This window comes from Bubalus kerabau, chromosome 4, assembly GCF_029407905.1.
Source record: "Bubalus kerabau isolate K-KA32 ecotype Philippines breed swamp buffalo chromosome 4, PCC_UOA_SB_1v2, whole genome shotgun sequence".
NCBI classification, from domain to species: domain Eukaryota; kingdom Metazoa; phylum Chordata; class Mammalia; order Artiodactyla; family Bovidae; genus Bubalus; species Bubalus kerabau.
In genome coordinates, this window is record NC_073627.1 from 31,236,495 (window position 1) to 31,254,380 (window position 17,886).

The window sequence follows — 17,886 nt, forward strand, 5'->3', positions numbered from 1 at the left end:
AGGAGCCGCGGGCTGCCTCCCTCTCGCGAGAGTAGCGGGCGCTTAACTCGTGCGGGATCCCGCGGACACGCAAGAGAGCAAACGGTAGAACCCAGATATTCCAAGTCCCGCACTCTGTCTGCACGTGGCGCTGCTGAGGCGTCCCACCTAAGACACTCCAGTGTAAGATGTTCAGAGTACTTGGCTTTCCCCACATTCGTCTCCTTTCTCCCGAACTCGTCCTTTGCCGTCAGTGTGAAAGGTGTATTTGCAGACCGATGTGCATGCGTTCGTAGACTACTTGTAATACTGAAAATTCACACATGTGAAATGGGTGAGTTGAAAAGATTCAACCAGTTTCAACTGGCTCAACAGATTTGAGCAATGGGTTCTCTGCAAGCATAAAAATTAAATTTATCAAAGGAGGTGTTCCCTCAAGGGAGCACGGTTAGTCTCTGTTAATGGACTTCCCTGATAGCTCAGTTGGTAAAGAATCTGCCTGCCATGCGGGAGACCTGGGTTCCATCCCTGGCTTGGGATGATCTCCTGGAGAAGGGAAAGGCTACCCACTTTAGTATTCTGGCCTAGGTTGGACGCAACTTTCACTTTCTGTTATTGGACAAACCTACCCACTTCAAACTAATTTTTGTCTACACTGTCCCTCTTCTTCTCAGTGAATAATATCACTGCTCACAAATCATTTGCAAAAGCCAGAACCTGAATATCCTCAACTCTCACTGTTTATTCATCACCAAGTCCTATTCACTGTATTCTTTAAATCATTCTCCAGTTTGTTCATGTTTCTCTTTTCCCTTCAGTATTACCTTAGTGTAATAGTGGAGTGGGTATTCATTCCCTTCTCCAGGGGATCTTCCTGAGCCAGGGCTCGAACCTGGGTCTCCTGCCTTGCAGGCGGTTTATTTAATGTCTAAGCCACGGGGAAGCCCCATTACCTTAGTTCTAGACACTGACGTTTCTCTGGTGTTAAGGTACCAGCCTCCTAGCTGATTTCTGTAAGTCAAGTTTTGCTTTCCCACCAGTCTGTTAGCCACATGTTCTGGCCAGTGATCATTCTAAAGTTAAGAATAAAATGTTACCTTCCTGCTTAAAACCCTTAAATGGTTTTCAAAAACTTTTGGGGAAAAGATTTTTAGTTCCTACCATCAGGCACCCCCTGGGATTTCCCTGACAGTCCAGTGGTTAAGACTCCTCACCTCCATTGCTGTGAGCGCAGATTTAGTCCCTGGTAGGGGGAGTAAGATCCTGCAATCCACAAGACATGGCAAAAAGAAGAAGAAGGTACTCCTTATCCAGTTCCCATTTTCCAAAGTGGTTCCCATGATCTGAGCCTCATGGTATTCACACCTATGTGTTATCTGCTCCACTACCTTGAGTGTGAGTAGGACTTGTGACTTACTTTTAACCTATAAAATGCAACAAAGGTGACACGATTCTAATGCTTGTTTTGCTAGGAGAATCCTCCTTGCTGGCATTGGTGAAACAAGTGTGATATTGGGGAAATCTGCAAGACAAGAAACTGTCAGCCCAGAAAGACAGATGAGGACTAACCCCTGCCAACAACCCCCAGATGCTTGAAAGTGGATCAACCCTAGTAGAGTCTTCACATGAGAAACCAGTCTTGGCTGACACCTTGACAGCCCGCTGCAAGGACCCAGCTAAGCTGTGCCTGGACCTTCATCCACAGATACTGTGAGATAACAAATGTGTGCCATTTTCAGCCACTAAGTATGTAGTAATATTGTTAGAGAGAAAGTGGTAACTAACAGCATCCTAATGTAAATGGCTAGGTCCTTGTCCCAAACCCAACCTGGGTGCCTCTGGAAGGATGGAGGTTGTTGAATTAAGAAATGAATGAAAAATGGATTGGAGACCCTCTGGGAGACAGATGGCTACAGTCTGCCCTAGGGTGTGTGTGGCGCGTGTCTAGATGGGGATGGAATGGTAGCAGTGATGAAAAGCTCCAGATGCCATGAGGGGACTCAGGGATGTGCTCTGGGAGTGGGGGTGCTTTCTGATGTCTTGTGTGCTCCTTTCTGCTCTCTCTGACATCACTCTGGGGAAATCTTTGTCCACTCATCATAGCACAGGGTAACCTTAGAGCTGGGCTGGGAGAGAAGTGGTTACTAACAGATACAAGCAGCTCCACCTCCAAGGGTTTTATTCACCTTTGTCCCACCCTGATCCACATGAACACCCAAATACGTACACGCATGCAGGAACATACATGCAGTCAGCCAGATGATTACTGCAAAACAGGTGAAAATAGATTTATTATTATATAAGATCACCTGGTAGGAAGAGGGTGATAAACGGGGAGTGGTCTTGACCATATTTTAACACCATGGATTCTCTGCTTTGAAAATAACTCAAATTCCTCTGACTTCCCTGATGGCTCAGCTAGTAAAGAACCCACGTACTAGCACAGGAGATGCAAGACACACAAATTCGATTCCTGAGTGGAGAAGATCCCTTGGAGAAGGAACTGGCAACCCATTCCAGTATTCTTGCTTGGGAAATCCCATGGACAGAGGAGCCTGACAGGCTACAGTCCATGGGGTGGCGGAGAGTTGGATACAACTAGCAACTAAACGGAGAAGGCAATGGCAACCCACTCCAGTACTCTTGCCTGGAAAATCCCATGGATGGAGGAGCCTGGTAGGCTGCAGTCCATGGGGTTGCTAAGAGTCGGACACGACTGAGCGACTTCACTTTCACTTTTCACTTTCATGCATTGGAGGAGGAAATGGCAACCCACTCCAGTGTTATTGCCTGGAGAATCCCAGGGACGGGGGAGCCTGGTGGGCTGCCGTCTATGGGGTTACACAGAGTCGGACACGACTGAAGCGACTTAGCAGCAGCAGCAGCAGCAGCAACTAAACAACAGCTCTTGGGTCAACCAATGGTCACATCCTCTTGTTGACTTCCTCCAACAATAAATAACAAAGAAGAACTTCTGACAACCTCCAGAGACTAAACATGGATCACTTACAAGACAAAAAAATAGAATGATTTGTTTTGTTCAGTGAGTGCTAAAACCCCAGTGTCAAAAGCAGTGCCTGGGACTTCTCTGATGGTCCAGGGGTTAAGACTCCATCTGCTGATGTAGGGGACAGTGGTTTGATCCCTGATCTGGGAAGATTGCACATGCCTGCGGAACAGGTGCTACAGCTACTGAAGCCTGTGCTCTGGAGCCTGTGCTGCACGATAGAAGCCACTCCAATGAGGTGCCCACACACCGCAACTACAGAGTGGCTTCCTCTCATCACAACTAGAGAAAAGCCTGTGGGCAACAATGAAGACCCAGCACAGCCAAAATTAAATTTAAAAAAATTAAAAAAAACCCAGTTCCTGGCATTTTGTGGTCCCTCAATGAATACTTGACTGAGTAAATCTGACTGGTCAGCAGCACTGACAACAAAAAGGAAAGGATCTCTTTAAATTGTAGAAGATAAAGCTTTCAATCTAGGGTTTTACATGTTACTTTCACGTAAGTGCGGGTGCTATTTAAATCTTCTGTTTTAGGGCATCGTCACCCTGTTTATAGTAGGTCTTGGTGTAGTTTTGTGGGCCGTGGTTTCAATGGCAATTTAATCTTCAGAGCCTTTGTGGTACTATTTTGGTCAGCTTGGTTGATCTGGTGCTGCTGGAGCTCTACCTGGTCCCTGCCGATGCTGCCTGAGTGGGTGGAAAGGGAATGCAACTGGATGGGTAGGGGATCGTCGGCCCGTGAGGAAGAAGAACTTCCTGGGGAGAGTGCTTTGTGTGGTGGCCCCTCCCTGCCAGTACCAGTAGCACCCAACCATCTGGTGTCTCTAGGGGTGTTTGTGTGTGTGTGTGTTTGGGGCGGGGGCAGTGGGGACTCCCAGGACCGTCTGGGACAGAGTGTACTTCCTGGACCTCTGCTAGTGCCACCTGGAGCCTGGTTTCTCTCTGTGGGTTAGTGGAGTCTCAGGTTTGCGGGGGACAAAGAGGGTTCTCAAGTAGGATCCCTCTTGTCAGTGCCACTTCACCCTGACTTCAGCTCTAGGTGGGGGAGAGGAGACTCAAATCCAAGGGGTAAAGCAGCTTTCTGTCTGGGTGATGTGGCAGTCGCTGGCTGAAGTGCCGTGATGAGGCCGCAGCATGGTCCGCTGTGAGTTCCCACCGGAGGTCTGAGCTGAGTGTAGGGCGTGTGTGTGCTGGGAGTCACCATGCTTGTTATTTCTGCCTGAGGCAGGTGGGGAGTCACTGGATAAGAATGGATTTTCTTGTTCCCGAATTTAAAGCTCAGAATCTTGCAAAGCTGTGAGAAGCATTCTGTGTGTGAGTGGCCCTGGCCAAGAGGTCACTCCTTCCAGCTGACGTTAGGAACAAAAGCCTTTGCCTAATATGAGCTGTTCATGAGTGAATGAACAAACACAGTTTAGTTATTTACTTTGCATTCACGAGACTTAGGTTCTCAGCCAAGAGTGGTTTTGCCCCCAGAGGGGACAGTTGCTAGTGTCTGGAGACATTTTCTCTGTCACCACTTGGGGAGAGGGTGTCACTGGTTTCCAGAAGGTGCTGGTTTCCATGGGTGCTGCTGAGCCTCCCATAGTGTGCACAAAACAGCCCCCCACCCCCCCAGAATGGCAACAGTGCAAGGCTGAGAAACCCTCAGGTTGGTGACATGCCATGGCAGCACATGACCACCAGGTGGCAGTCATGCCTGCTGCCAAGATGTTAGATCACAGGCGCTCGCCAGCTCCAGGTGCATTCTCCTGTGGCTCAGTTGTGTCTGACTCTTTGCAACCCCATGGACTGTATAGCCCACCAGTCTTCTCTGTCCATGGAGTTCTCCAGGTAAGAATACTGGAGTGTGTTGCCATGCCCACCTCCAGAGGATCTTAAAGTACAATATAAGGGTTCCTCTGTTCGCCTGCAAGTCTTACACTTAAAGAAATGAGTTTGGGACTTCCCTGGTGGTCCAGTGGTTAAGAATCCAGCTGCCAGCGTGGGGGACACAGGTTCTATCCCTGGTCTGGGAAGATCTCAGCCGCAGGGCAACTAAACCCATGCTCTGCAACAAGAGAAGCCACTGCACTGAGAAGCCCACACACCACAATTAGAGACTAGCCCTTGCTCACCACAACTAGAGAAAGCCTGTGCACAGCAACGAAGATAAAAATAAAATAGCACAGCCAAAAATAAAAAAGAATTGAGTTTGAATCTGTGTGTCTATTCAAAATCTTTCCTCATGTATGTGTGCATGTGTATGTATACATGTGTATGTACACACACGTCACCAGTATTGTACTGTTTCTTTGTTTTACAACTCACTTGTTTTTCTCAACATTATGCTCTGGATAACTTTACAAGTCCTCTTGAGCTACCATGTGCTTTAAATGGATGCATAGTGTCTGATGTACTATAATTTATTTATATATATTATATGTATATATAATATATTAATTATGATATATAACTATATGATCAATATATTAATTATGATATACAAATATGATTGATACATTAATTATGATATATAAATATATGATTGATATATTATGATATATACATATATGATTAACACAATATATATAAATTATATTATAAATACTATATTTATATATATTCTTATTGATGGGCACTTGAGTTCTTACCAGTTTTTTTTTTCCTTTTTTCCAAATGCAAGCAATCCTGTGATCATCCTGCTATTGCTACAGGATAGGTTTCCAGAAATGTGATGAGTCAGAGTACATGAAAGGTGGAATCTTGATGACTCAGAAGCACTGATTTGTGCTCCAAAGTGCAGGAGAGGATCCATTTCCCCATATTCTCACCTATATTGGTATCCATTAGTATCTAATATGTATATTGAATACTGTCTTTTTTTTTTTTTTTTTACTTTTTAGCTGTGCTGTGTGACATGTGGCCTCTTAGTTCCATGACCTGGAATGGAACCCGAGCCTGCTGCATTGGAAGTGCAGAATCTTAACCACTGGACTGCCACGGAAGTCCTCAATATTTGATTATCTTTAATTCATATTTTATTGTATTATTCTTAATGAAGTTGGATGTTTTTTTCATGTCTTAAAATATTTTCTAATGTTTATCAGTACATTTCCCAATTTTATATTCAATTTAGAAAAATCAATTTGAAGTAGCTCTTTATATGTTTTGCTTATTATTGTTTTCTGAATTTTGATTTTGAGTAAGGGGTGATCAGTTCAGTTCAGTCGCTCAGTTATGTCCAACTCTTTGAGACCCCATGAACTGCAGCATGCCAGGCCTCCCTGTCCATCACCAACTCCTGGAGTTTACCCAAACTCATGTCCATTGAGTCGGTGATGCTATCCAACCATCTCATCCTCTGTCATCCCCTTCTCCTCCTGCCCTCAGTCTTTCACAACATCAGGATTTTTTCAAATGAGTCAGCTCTTCACATCAGGTGGCCAGAGTACTGGAGTTTCAGCTTCAACATCAGTCCTTCCAATGAACACCCAGGACTGATCTCCACGACGGACTGGTTGGATCTCCTTGCAGTCCAAGGGACTCTCAAGAGTCTTCTCCAACACCACAGTCCAAAAGCATCAATTCTGCTCTCAGCTTTCTTTGTAATCCAACTCTCACGTCCGTACGTGACTGCTGGAAAAACCATAACCTTGACTAGATGGACCTTTGTTGACAAAATGATGTCTCAGCTTTTGAATATGCTATCTAGGTTGGTCATAACTTTCCTTCCAAGTAGTAAGTGTCTTTTAATTTCATGGCTGCAGTCACCATCTGGAGTGATTTTGGAGTCTCCCCAGAATAAAGTCAGCCACTGTTTCTACTGTTTACCCATCTGATTGCCATATTTGCCATGAACTGATGGGACCGGATGCCATGATCTTAGTTTTCTGAATGTTGAGCTTTAAGAAATGGTATGGACCTAACAGAAGCAGAAAATATTAAGAAGAGGTGGCAAGAATACACAGAAGAACTATACAAAAAAGATCTTCATGACCCAGATAATCATGATGGTGTGATCACTCACCTAGAGCCAGACATCCTGGAATGTGAAGTCAAGTGGGCCTTAGAAAGTATCACTACGAACAAAGCTAGTGGAGGTGATGGAATTCCAGTGGAGCTATTTCAAATCCTAAAAGATTATGCTGGGAAAGTGCTGCACTCAATATGTCAGCAAATTTGGAAAACTCAGCAGTGGCCACAGGACTGGAAAAGGTCAGTTTTCATTCCAATCCCAAAGAAAGGCAATGCCAAAAAATGCTCAAACTACCGCACAATTGCACTCATCTCACATGCTAGTAAAGTAATGCTCAAAATTCTCCAAGCCAGGCTTCAGCAATATGTGAACCATGAACTTCCTGATGTTCAAGCTGGTTTTAGGAAAGGCAGAGGAACCAAAGATCCAATTGCCGACATTTGCTGGATCATAGAAAAAGCAAGATAGTTCCAGAAAAACATCTATTTCTGCTTTATTGACTATGCCAAAGCCTTTGACTGGACCACAATAAACTGTGGAAAATTCTGAAAGAGATGGGAATACCAGACCACCTGACCTGCCTCTTGAGAAATCTGTACTCAGGTCAGGAAGTAACAGTTAGAACTGGACATGGAACAACAGACTGGTTCCAAATAGGAAAAGGAGTACGTCAAGGCTGTATATTGTCACCCTGCTTATTTAACTTATATGCAGAGTACATCATGAGAAACGCTGGGCTGGAAGAAACACAAGCTGGAATCAAGATTGCCGGGAGAAATCTCAATAACCTCAGATATGCAGATGATACCACCCTTACGGCAGAAAGTAAAGAAGAACTAAAGAGCCTCTTGATGAAAGTGAAAGAAGAGAGTGAAAAAGTTAGCTTAAAGCTCAACATTCAGAAAACGAAGATCATGGCATCTGGTCCCATCACTTCATGGCAAATAGATGGGGAAACAGTGGAAAGCAGTGGCTGACTTTATTTTTTTAAGCCTGAAAAATCACTGCAGATGGTGATTGCAGCCATGAAATTAAAAGACACTTACTCCTTGGAAGGAAAGTTATGACCAACCTAGACAGCATATTAAAAAGCAGGGACATTACTTTGTCAAGAAAGGTCTGTCTAGTCAAGGCTATGGTTTTTCCAGTGGTCATGTATGCATGTGAGAGTTGGATTATAAAGAAAGCTGAGTGCAGAAGAATTGATGCTTTTGAACTGTGGTGTTGGAGAAGACTCTTGAGAGTCCCTTGGACTGCAAGGAGATCCAACCAGTCAATTCTGAAGGAGATCAGCCCTGGGATTTCTTTGGAAGGAATGATGCTAAAGCTGAAACTCCAGTACTTTGGCCACCTCATGGGAAGTGTTGATTCATTGGAAAAGACCCTGATGTTGGGAAAGATTGAGGGCAGGAGGAGAAGGGGATGACAGAGGATGAGATGGTTGGATGGCATCACCGACTCAATGGACATGAGTTTGGGTAAACTCCAGGAGTTGGTGATGGATAGGGAGGCCTGGTGTGCTGTGGTTCATGGGGTCTCAAAGAGTCGGACACGACTGAGCGACTGAACTAAACTGAGCTTTAAGCCAACTTTTTCACTCTTCTCTTTCACTTTCATCAAGGGGCTCTTTAGTTCTTCTTCACTTTCTGCCATAAGGGTGGTGTCATCTGCATATCTGAGGTTATTGATATTTCTCCCGGCAATGTTTATTGCAGCTTGTGCTTCTTCCAGCCCAGTGTTTCTCATGATGTATTCTGCATATAAGTTAAATAAGGAGGATGACAATATACAGCCTTGACAAACTCCTTTTCCTATTTGGAACCAGTCTGTTGTTCCACAATCACAGAAAACTAGCCAATCTGATCACATGGACCACAGCCTTGTCTAACTCAATGAAACTAAGCCATGCCGTGTGGGGCCACCCAAGATGAATGGGTCATGGTGAGGTCTGACAGAATGTGGTCCACTGGAGAAGGGAATGGCAAACCACTTCGGTATTCTTGCCTTGAGAACCCCGTGAACAATATGAAAAGGCAAAAAGATAGGACACTGAAAGAGGAACTCCCCAGGTCGGTAGGTGCCCAATATGCTATTGGAGATGAGTGGAGAAATAACTCCAGAAAGAATGAAGGGATGCAGCCAAAGCAAAAACAACACCCAATTGTGGATGGGACTGGTGACAAAGGAAGGTTTGATGCTATAATGAGGAATATTGTATAGGAACCTGGAATATTAGGTCCACGAATCAAGGCAAATTGGAAGTGGCCCAATAGGAGATGGCAAGAGTGAGTGTCAACATTCCAGGAATCAGTCAACTAAGATGGACTGAAATGGGTGAATTTAACTCAGATGACCATTATATCTACTACTGTGGGCAGGAATCCTTTAGAAGAAATAGAGTAGCCATCTTAGTCAACAAAAGAGTCTGAAATGCAGTACTTGGATGCAGTCTCAAAAATGACAGAATGATCTCTGTTCGTTTCCAAGGTAAACCATTCAATATCATGGTAATCCAAGTCTATACCCTGCCTAGTAATGCTGAAGAAGCTGAAGTTGAACGGTTCTATGAAGACCTACAAGACCTTTTAGAGTAAGGGGTGTGTTAGAGATAAAACTTAATATTTTGTCAAACAGCTAGCCAGTTGAACTAACAACCTTTATTACTTAATTCCTTCCTTTCCTTTGTAATGAAATGCATGCATCCCAGAGTCTAATTTTGGACTCTGTTATATCTAATCTTGTGCTGGTTTTAGAGTGATTTTTTTTTTTTTTTTTTTTTTTTGCCCTCAGTGCGCAGCATGCAGGGTCTTAGTTCCCTGATCAGGGATTGAACCTGTGGCCATTGCAATGGAGTGTTAAGTTGTAACCACTGGACCACCAGGGACATCCCAAGTTTTTATATTTAGAATGTAGTTGAAGATACAGATCTGAAAGTCTGAGCTGGAGATGTCAACTTGTCCACTTGGTAACTGAAGGTTAAGGAAGAGATGTACTCATTGAGGGCAGAGCATCAGCTGGGAGAGAAAGTGAACTTGGCTTGAACTTCAAAGAATTTCTTGTCTTTACAGCCAGGGAGAGGGAGAGGAGCAAGAAGAGCAGAAGGGAAAGTAGTGGCCATGAGACAGGGCAGTCAGGAGAAAGAGGGGGAGTGTCCTTTGAAGGTTGTCTAATCATTATCCAGTTTTCTACTACATTATCTTGTTTCTTATTAAATTTTATTTTATTGAAATGTAGTTGATTTACAATGTTGTGTTACCTGTTACGCTATCTTGATTTAAAATTTAGAATCTTGTGCTCGCTTCGGCAGCACATATACTAAAATTGGAACGATACAGAGAAGATTAGCATGGCCCCTGCGCAAGGATGACACGCAAATTCGTGAAGCGTTCCATATTTTTGCCATTCCCCAGGAAGCCTACAACGCAGTTCACGTCAGTGGCTCACCCACAGCCCTGGCAGCTGTGAAGCTGGAGGATGACAAGGAGAAGATGGTGGGCACCACATCTGTAGTGAAAAACTCCCATGAAGAGGTAGTGCAGACCCTTGCAAACTCTCTCTTTCCAGCACAGTTCATGAATGGCAACATCCACATTCCAGTGGCTGTGCAGGCCGTGGCAGGCACATACCAGAATACAGCTCAGACTGTCCATATATGGGACCCCCAGCAGCAGCCACAGCAACAGACCCCCCAGGAACAGACGCCACCGCCGCCTCAGCAGCAGCAGCAGCAGCAGCTCCAGGTTACTTGTTCAGCTCAGACTGTCCAGGTTGCTGAAGTTGAACCGCAGTCACAGCCACAGCCTTCACCAGAACTTCTGCTTCCAAATTCTCTGAAGCCAGAAGAAGGGCTTGAAGTGTGGAAAAACTGGGCGCAGACCAAGAATGCTGAGCTGGAGAAGGATGCTCAGAACAGACTGGCACCCATTGGAAGGCGTCAGTTGCTACGATTCCAGGAAGATCTCATCTCTTCTGCTGTGGCTGAGTTGAATTATGGGCTCTGTCTGATGACACGGGAAGCTCGAAATGGAGAAGGTGAACCCTATGACCCAGATGTGCTGTACTATATTTTCCTGTGTATTCAAAAGTATCTTTTTGAGAATGGACGGGTTGATGACATTTTCTCCGATCTTTATTATGTTCGATTTACGGAGTGGCTGCATGAAGTTCTGAAGGACGTTCAGCCCCGAGTCACTCCACTTGGCTATGTCCTGCCCAGCCACGTGACTGAGGAGATGCTGTGGGAGTGCAAGCAGCTCGGGGCTCACTCCCCTTCCACCCTGCTGACCACCCTCATGTTCTTTAACACCAAATACTTCCTGTTGAAGACAGTGGACCAGCACATGAAGCTGGCCTTCTCCAAGGTCTTACGACAGACAAAGAAGAACCCCTCTAATCCCAAGGATAAAAGCACGAGTATTCGGTACCTGAAGGCACTTGGGATACACCAGACTGGCCAGAAAGTTACAGATGACATGTATGCAGAGCAGACGGAAAATCCAGAGAACCCACTGAGATGCCCAATCAAGCTCTACGATTTCTACCTCTTTAAATGCCCCCAGAGTGTGAAAGGCCGGAATGACACCTTTTACCTGACGCCCGAGCCGGTGGTGGCCCCCAACAGCCCAATCTGGTACTCAGTCCAGCCTATCAGCAGAGAGCAGATGGGGCAGATGCTGACTCGGATCCTGGTGATACGAGAAATTCAGGAGGCCATTGCGGTGGCCAGCGCCAGCACCATGCACTGAGAGACCCCTCAGCCATGGTGCATGGGAGACCATCCAGGAAAAAAAACGGACAGACTTTCACACTAAAGAAGAGGCCTCCATTTTTTTTCTTTTCTTTTTTATTGGTGTAGTTATGAAGCCTTTCAGACTGCTTCTGTTTCAAATGTAAAAGGAAACTTTGCCCCCTTGTGCATCTTCATAAACCTGCTGTGGGGACTCCTCAGCCCATAGGGGCTCAGGGTTTCCTGAGAGCCAGATGTCATGGAAAGTTGCTGGCTGACTTTTTTTTGTGTGTGGGGCCTAAGGAAAGGGCTTGGACTGTTAGGAGAAATGTGGCCCCTTCCCTTCCTCCAGAAAGATGGAATTAATGATGGATGGACCCTCCAGGGAATCTCCCCAGCTGGCTTCCACTCTGACTGGCAGACTTCGCTGACCACGGGGGAGCCACGGTCTTTTCTTTCTTCATGCTCAGACACAAACCTAGCATCTTAATGGAAGGAAAATGAGGGGAACTTCAATTATGATTTATTAAAGACAATTTCTATTACACCCTCCTTTATGACAAGTGACATTTTAGATGTTAAAGTAAAAACTTTACCATGCCTTTTTCCCCCCGTACCCTGGCCTAACACTGAGGCCTTAAACCTGAGGCTTCTGTGCCTGATGGAATTCTTGTAACATACACTTGTGTATCATATAAAGATACCACTCTGTTTCTCTTATGTATTCTTAATCTAGTTGTTTATTAAGAATGACAAGCACGTCTTTTCAAAAAAAAAAAAAAAAATTTAGAATCTTACAGTAACCCTGAGAGTTAGACAAAGCAAGTCCTACTCTTGTTTTCAGGTGAAGAAACTAAAGGATTGGATGACAAATGACATGCAAACGTGGTTAATGAACCAGTGGCTGAGTTGAGTGCAGACTTGTCTTCTGATTCCCGAGTCTTGGACATCTGTCCTTGGAAGATGACCCCTGAGCTGCCACAGGGGACGTGTCGACAAACAGGTTTATTTTTTAAAGTTATTAATACTATTTTATGATAATGTATGGTATGAGTTGTTATTTTAAAAGTTGGATAATTTGGGAAAGCACATTCCAGGTAGAAAGCACAACTGCCTGGAAAAACTTCATGCATCTCTGGATGAAGTACCTGGAATAACTTCATTCCTGCTTTCTACATGTAGATGTGGCGTGCTTGCTCAGTCATTCAGTCGTGTCTGACTCTTTGCGACTCCATGGACAGTAGCCCACCAGACTCCTCTGTCCATGGGATTTTCTAGGCAAGAACACTGGAGTGGGTTGCCATTTCCTCCTCCAGGGCATCTTCGTGACCCAGGGATGGAACCCGTGTTTCCTGCAGTGGCCCACATATACTAAAGCTGTGCTTTTGACATAGTCTCGTAGTATACAATCCATTTTATATAACCTTTAAGAAACTTAATATATTGTGATCCTTCCTCATGCCTTTAAATAATGAGTAACTGGTTTTGAATGAGTTAGAAAAGCAAATAGAACAGCTTGGCAGAAGCAAACAAGCCTTGTTGGGTGGATGACCTTCAGTCCTACCCAGCTCCTATGATCTTTTTATAACTTTCTATGGAACATATGCATTCACTTTTTGGAATGAACAGTGGTTCCGGAACTAAAGTCTCCACGGCTCACATCAGTAATCCCCACCACTCTCATGCGACCCTGGAGGGCATGTGTTCTGTGCCTGGGCCTGGCCTGATGTTCCTGGCCCTGTGGGTCCACATGAGTTTCTAGTTTATGGGAGCAGAATGAACACACCCTTTCCCTGGTCCCTAAGAGGAAGCCACAGGATATTTCAAAGACGAAACTTCAGAAGCCCCTATGCTCAGTTGAAGGGAACAAAAAGATAGGTTCATAGGGGTGTCAGGATGGGTCCCAGGGAGGATCCAGTTTCAAACCTGACACTGATCCAGAAGGCACGCACAGGAAGCCAGAGCGGGAGGGGAGCACATACCCTCAGGGTCAGTGGAAGCCCTGTTTGCCTGTTCGTGGTCGGGGCTGTAGACCTAAGGCACATTCTGCCTTGATCAGATACCCCTTAGCGACTGAACAATGAACAACAACCTAGATCCTGAGACTGTCTCCTGCCTGACCTAGGAAGCGTCCCTGGTGCATGTTTTCTTAGGACGTGGTCTGTCCAGCTTTGAGATGCCGGGACTGAGATGTCATGCTGGGGAGAGAGCCCAGAAGTCTGAACACACCCAGGGTGGGTGGTAAGAAGTCAGAGCAGGTCCTCCTTGACGTTTGTCTGGATTTCTTCAGGCTGAACTTTCCCACCTTTGCCTTTGCTCCCGTTTTACATTCATCTATGGTTTTTATCACCTTTGCTCTCCTCCAACTCTCATATTTACTGTCCCCATCTTAGCATTGTCAGAGAGGAAGACATTTGGAAGCATCACTATGAACAAAGCTAGTGGAGGTGATGAAATTCCAGTTGAGCTATTTCAAATCCTAAAAGATGATGCTGGGAAAGTGCTGCACTCAGTATGCCAGCAAATTTGGAAAACTCAGCAGTGGTCACAGGACTGGAAAAGGTCTGTTTTTATTCCAATCCCAAAGAAAGGTAATGTCAAAGAATGCTCAAACTACCACACAACTGCACTCATCTCATACGATAGCAAAGTAATGCTCAAAATTCTCCAAGCCAGGCTTCAACAGTATGTGAACTGTGAGCTTCTAGTTCAAGCTGGATTTAGAAAAGGCAGAGGAACCAGAGATCCAATTGCCAACATCCATTGGATCATTGAAAAAGCAAGAGAGTTCCAGAAAAACATCTATTTCTGCTTTATTGACTATGCCAAAGCTTTTGACTGTGTGGATCACAACAAACTGTGGAAAATTCTGAAAGAGATTGGACCACCAGACCCCCTGACCTGCCTCCTGATAACTCTATATGTAGGTCAAGAAGCAATGGTTAGAACTGGATGTAGAACAACCGACTGGTTCCAAATTGGGAAAGGCTGTATATTGTCACCTTGCTTATTTAACTAATATGCTGAGTACATCATGAGAAATGCTGGAGTGGATGAAGCACAAACTGGAATCAAGTTTGTCAGGAGAAATATCAATAACCTCATATATGCAGATGACACCGCCCTTATGGCAGAAAGCAAAGAACTAAAGAGCCTCTTGATGGAAGTGAAAGAGGAGAGTGAAAAAGTTGGTTTAAAACTCATCATTCAGAAAACTAAGATCATGGCATTTGGTCCCATCACTTCATGGCAAATAGATGGGAAAACAATGAAAACAGTGAGACTATATTTTTGGGCTCCAAAATCACTGCAGATAGTGACTGAAATTAAAAGATGCTTGCTCCTTGGAAGAAAAGCTATGACCAACCAAAACAGCATATTAAAAAGCAGAAACATTACTTTGCCAGCAAAGGTCCATCTAGTCAAAGCAGTGGTTTTTCCAGTAGTCATGTATGGATGTGAGAGTTGGACTATAAAGAAGGCTGAGTGCCAAAGAATTGATGCTTTTGAACTGTGTTGTTGGAGAAGACTCTTAAAAGTCCCTTGGACTTCAAGGAGATCTAACCAGTCCATCCTAAAGGAAATCAGTCCTGAATATTCATTGGAAGGACTGATGCTGAAGCTGAAACTCCAATACCTTGGCCACCTGATGCGAAGAACTGACTCATTTGAAAAGACCCTGATGCTGGAAAAGATTGAAGGCAGGAGGAGAAGGGGATGACAGAGGGTGAGATTGGATGGCATCACCAACTCAATGGACATGAATGAGTTAGAGTAAACTCTGGGAGTTGGTGGTGGACAGTGAAGCCTGGCATGCTGCAATCCATGGGATCAAAAAGAGTCAGACGTGACTGAACGACTGAACTGAACTGATCTGGGTTCTTCTGGCTTGTCTGAGAGTTAAACGAGACAAATTAACAGGAGGCGATCAGTAAAAGTTTAATAACAATATGTGTACTTGGGAGACACCCAGGAAAACTGAGCAACTTACCAAAATGGTCGAAACCCTCACTCTAAATACCATCTTCAACTGTGGTGGTTTAGATGGTAAAGATTCTGCCTGCAGTGCAGGAGACCTGGGTTTGATCCCTGGATCAGGAAGACTCTCTTGAGAAGGGCATGGCAACCCACTCCAGTATTCTTGCCTGGAAAATCTCATGGTCAAAGGAGCCTGATGGGCTATAGCCCATACGGTTGCAAAGAGTCAGACACATGAGTGACCAACACTTTTAAGTTAAAGACAAAAAGAGGATGTTGTGGGTAGTGGTTTGGGATTTCAGAGGGGAGGAAGTCAGTTTACAAGAAGATGGAAAAGTGAATGTTTGGTAAACAAGTGTTTGCTGGGCCAGTGGAGTCAATGGGATGCTGACTCGGCTGGATTCCTCCCTGTCCCACACCTAGTTCTCACTGTAGTTATCTCTGGTGACAGCTCCCTTCCTGGAACAGGTCCTCGCTCTACATTCTTTCAGACTGTTCAGGTGAGGTAAACAGATAGACTTCTTTTTTTAAAAAACTTTCTAAATTTTATTTTTGACTGCTCTGGGTCTTTGTTGCTCTGCACGAGCTTTTTCTAGTTGCAGCGAACAGGGGCTACTCTTCCTTGCGGTGTGAGCGCTTCTCATTGTGGAGCGCTTCTCATTGTGGTGGCTTCTCTTGTTGCAGAGCATGCGCCCTAGGGTGTGTGGGTTTCAGTAGGAGCAGCACACAGTTCAGTGGTTGTGGCTTGCGGGCCCTAGAGTGCGAGGGCTTCAGTAGTTGTGGCATATGGGCTTAGTTGCTCTGCGGCATATGGAAATCCTACTGGACCAGGGGTGGAACCTGTGTCTCCTGCATTGGCAGGTGGACTGCCATCCACTGTACCACTAGGGAAGTCCCAGAAAGACTTCTTGGCCTGAAATACCTTTAGGAAAGTGAACAGGGCTCCTTGGAATGTGTGGTGTCCCAGCCAGTTCTGACTGGGGGCTGTGCAGCTGTCCCAGGTCCAGGAAACTGGCCAAAGCCGCAGCTGTCCTGGGACCTCTGGGGTGAGCCTCAATTGGAACCCATCTTCCATCCCCAGGGTGGGAAAGAGCATTTGTTCTATATTTTAAAAGATTTACTCATTTGGTCAGAATAGGTTGTTTGGCTGTTTTATGCCTAAGCTGTAAAGGGGACTAGCATTTAGTTTGTGTAGTTACTTTGGGTTTTCTCACATGGTTCTTAGAGTTATGTAGGTTGGACAGGGCACAGTTTAAGGGATGTAGTAGCCACCTGCCACATAAAGCGTCATGCTCTTGGGTAAGGAATGTATGAGGAATGATTGGAGCGTGTGGCCTAGATCCTGGGCTCCCTGTTTCCAGGGCATTGAAAGCTCCCATGGGAGTTATTGGCAGGTCCAGCAGCTAATTATGGCCCTGAGAGCCTGCGTGGCTTGAGGATTGCTGATCAAGGGGTGCATCGTGACCACACCTCATGGGCAAACAAGAGTGACCTGGAAACAGCCCAGGGCCAGACCTTCTGTGGATGAGGCAGGAAGTGACCCATGTGCTTCCTTAAGTCGGAGGAGGTCTGTCACTCCAGGCACAGTGAAAGCTGATTTCGGCCAGTTTTCTCTGTCCATCAGCATGAGTTTTGTAGGCTCTGTGGTAGGTGCTCATGAGCAAGGCAAAGCACCCTGTTGGGTTCACAGTCTTATTTCCTGAACCAACATGTGTGTCCCCCATCTTTGTGAAGAGCAAGCATGTGCAGCACCCCAGGACCGCCCCTCCTTCCCAAGTGGACCAGTCACTACCCAACAAAGGGACCAGGGGTAGGGGTGAGGCTGGGGAGGGGCTGGGGTAGTCACAGCCATCCGGCTCTGAGACTTAGAGCAAAGACCCTTTGAGTCTCTTCTCTTCTGCAGCTTGTTCTCTTAGTTTGCAAATTACCAGAATGATCCAAGAGGCCGTCTTTTCATCTTGAGAGAAAGGCAGGGCTGGGGACCAGTTTGCTGATGGTGACCATAGGCTGGAAAGTTCACTGGACCCACATCCCCAGGTGGCAGGAGAAGTCTGGGCTGGTGTCTGGAGGAATGATGGTGCAGCTTCCATCTCTGTGGTTCTCAGACGCTGGGGTTTCACCAGAAAAGCTGCAAAATGAATTTGGAGGACTGGTGTAACTCTTCCAGATAACTCTACCCCACTTATTAAAGATAAGACTGCCAGTTCCAGAAAAGGGGAAAGGACACAGCCTCCAT

At 45.4% G+C, this 17,886-nt stretch overlaps 1 protein-coding gene and 1 non-coding gene across 6 annotated transcripts; both read left to right on the forward strand.

The window, feature by feature from the left end:
• Nucleotides 1-29: 29 nt before the first annotated feature.
• LOC129649239 (transcriptional regulator QRICH1-like) lies at nt 30-12,662 on the forward strand. 5 transcript variants are annotated; one of them, XM_055576456.1, is made up of 3 exons: nt 30-162; nt 1,452-1,725; nt 10,357-12,392. In XM_055576456.1, the coding sequence occupies exon 3, from the start codon at nt 10,435-10,437 to the stop codon at nt 11,689-11,691; it is 1,257 nt and encodes a 418-aa protein (XP_055432431.1). In that variant the 5' UTR covers nt 30-162; nt 1,452-1,725; nt 10,357-10,434; the 3' UTR covers nt 11,692-12,392. The 5 variants fall into 5 exon arrangements, 2 of the variants coding, with proteins under 2 accessions (XP_055432431.1, XP_055432430.1); XR_008713032.1 differs by lacking the exon at nt 10,357-12,392 and adding an exon at nt 5,874-6,867 and having other exon boundaries at nt 31-313; nt 1,452-1,906; XR_008713033.1 differs by lacking the exon at nt 10,357-12,392 and adding an exon at nt 12,517-12,662 and having other exon boundaries at nt 41-313; nt 1,452-1,689.
• LOC129651838 (U6 spliceosomal RNA) lies at nt 10,238-10,344 on the forward strand. The gene has a single exon (XR_008714345.1). It is a non-coding gene; the product is annotated as a U6 spliceosomal RNA (small nuclear RNA).
• Nucleotides 12,663-17,886: the final 5,224 nt, after the last annotated feature.